Source organism: Pygoscelis adeliae, unplaced genomic scaffold (genome assembly GCF_000699105.1).
Source record: "Pygoscelis adeliae isolate BGI_AS28 unplaced genomic scaffold, ASM69910v1 Scaffold359, whole genome shotgun sequence".
Lineage (NCBI taxonomy): Eukaryota > Metazoa > Chordata > Aves > Sphenisciformes > Spheniscidae > Pygoscelis > Pygoscelis adeliae.
In genome coordinates, this window is record NW_008825553.1 from 966,162 (window position 1) to 967,070 (window position 909).

General features: G+C 64.6%; 1 protein-coding gene across 1 annotated transcript in view; it reads right to left on the minus strand.

Annotated features, from left to right (window-relative positions):
- LOC103923772 (protein FAM49A-like) overlaps positions 1 to 898 on the minus strand; it is a 1,185-nt gene extending 287 nt beyond the window's left edge. The window contains exons 1-4 of the mRNA XM_009332199.1: positions 821 to 898; positions 582 to 698; positions 252 to 470; positions 1 to 29 (exon numbers count right to left, since the gene is read on the minus strand). Of these exons, the coding sequence (XP_009330474.1) occupies positions 1 to 29; positions 252 to 470; positions 582 to 698; positions 821 to 898 (443 nt within the window). The remainder of the gene's footprint in view (positions 30 to 251; positions 471 to 581; positions 699 to 820) is intronic.
- Positions 899 to 909: the final 11 nt, after the last annotated feature.

Sequence of the window (909 nt, forward strand, 5' to 3'; positions counted from 1 at the left end):
TCTTTCAAGACTTTGATGCAGCCTTTCATCTGGTGGGGGGAGTGAGAGAGGCAGTGAGCGCCTGGACGTGCCGTGGGGGGCTGCTCCCCTTCCTCCCCATCCTCCTCCTCGGTGCTCGGAGGGATGAGTTCCCCTCTGGACCAGCTCAGACAGAGATGGTCCCCACAGGGGACATCCAGGGAGAGGGACCCCCAGGCATCACAGCTGCATTGGGATGAGCGGGACGGCTGTGACCCCCCACGGCCACTCACATCGATCTTGGAGGTCTTCGCGAAGGCCCCCACGGGGTGGACGTGGTCGTAGAGGATGATGACGCCGACCATCACCCGCATGCAGAAGAGGAGGGTCTCGGTGTTGGTGAAGCGGCTCCGGTACTCCCTGCGCCAGGAGAGGGGCTGGCTGAGCCCGGGCAGGCAGCAGAGGGACCCTGGCACCGAGTCGGTCGTGTCCTCAATCGGGAGGGTCTTGTTCTGAAACCCAACAGGTCCCGGCTGCCGTTTTCTCCTCCTGATCCCCGCACGGTGCCGGGGCCGGAGGGGGGGCTTCCCCCTGCCCCGAGGGTCCCCCCTGGCCTCGCTCACCTCCGAAACGAACTTGGTGGTGGCATTGCTGAGCGTTTTGAGCATGGGGGTGGCCTCGGCGTAGAAGAGGGACATCCTGTTGGCCATCTCATTGTTCACCTCACTCTCCGCATCCAGCTGCGGGGTGGGATGATGGGGACCATTGGGGTGGCCGACCCCCCCCGAGCCATCCCCCAGTCCTGCGACCCCCCCTGGGGGAGGCCATCCCGGGGCTGGGGGGAACAGCATTGTCCTCTCACCTGCAGGTTATTAATGCGATTTCGGCTGATGGTCCTTCTGTAGTAGCTGAAGTCGTTCTGGATGGCGGGGGTGGGCATCTGCGGAGGGG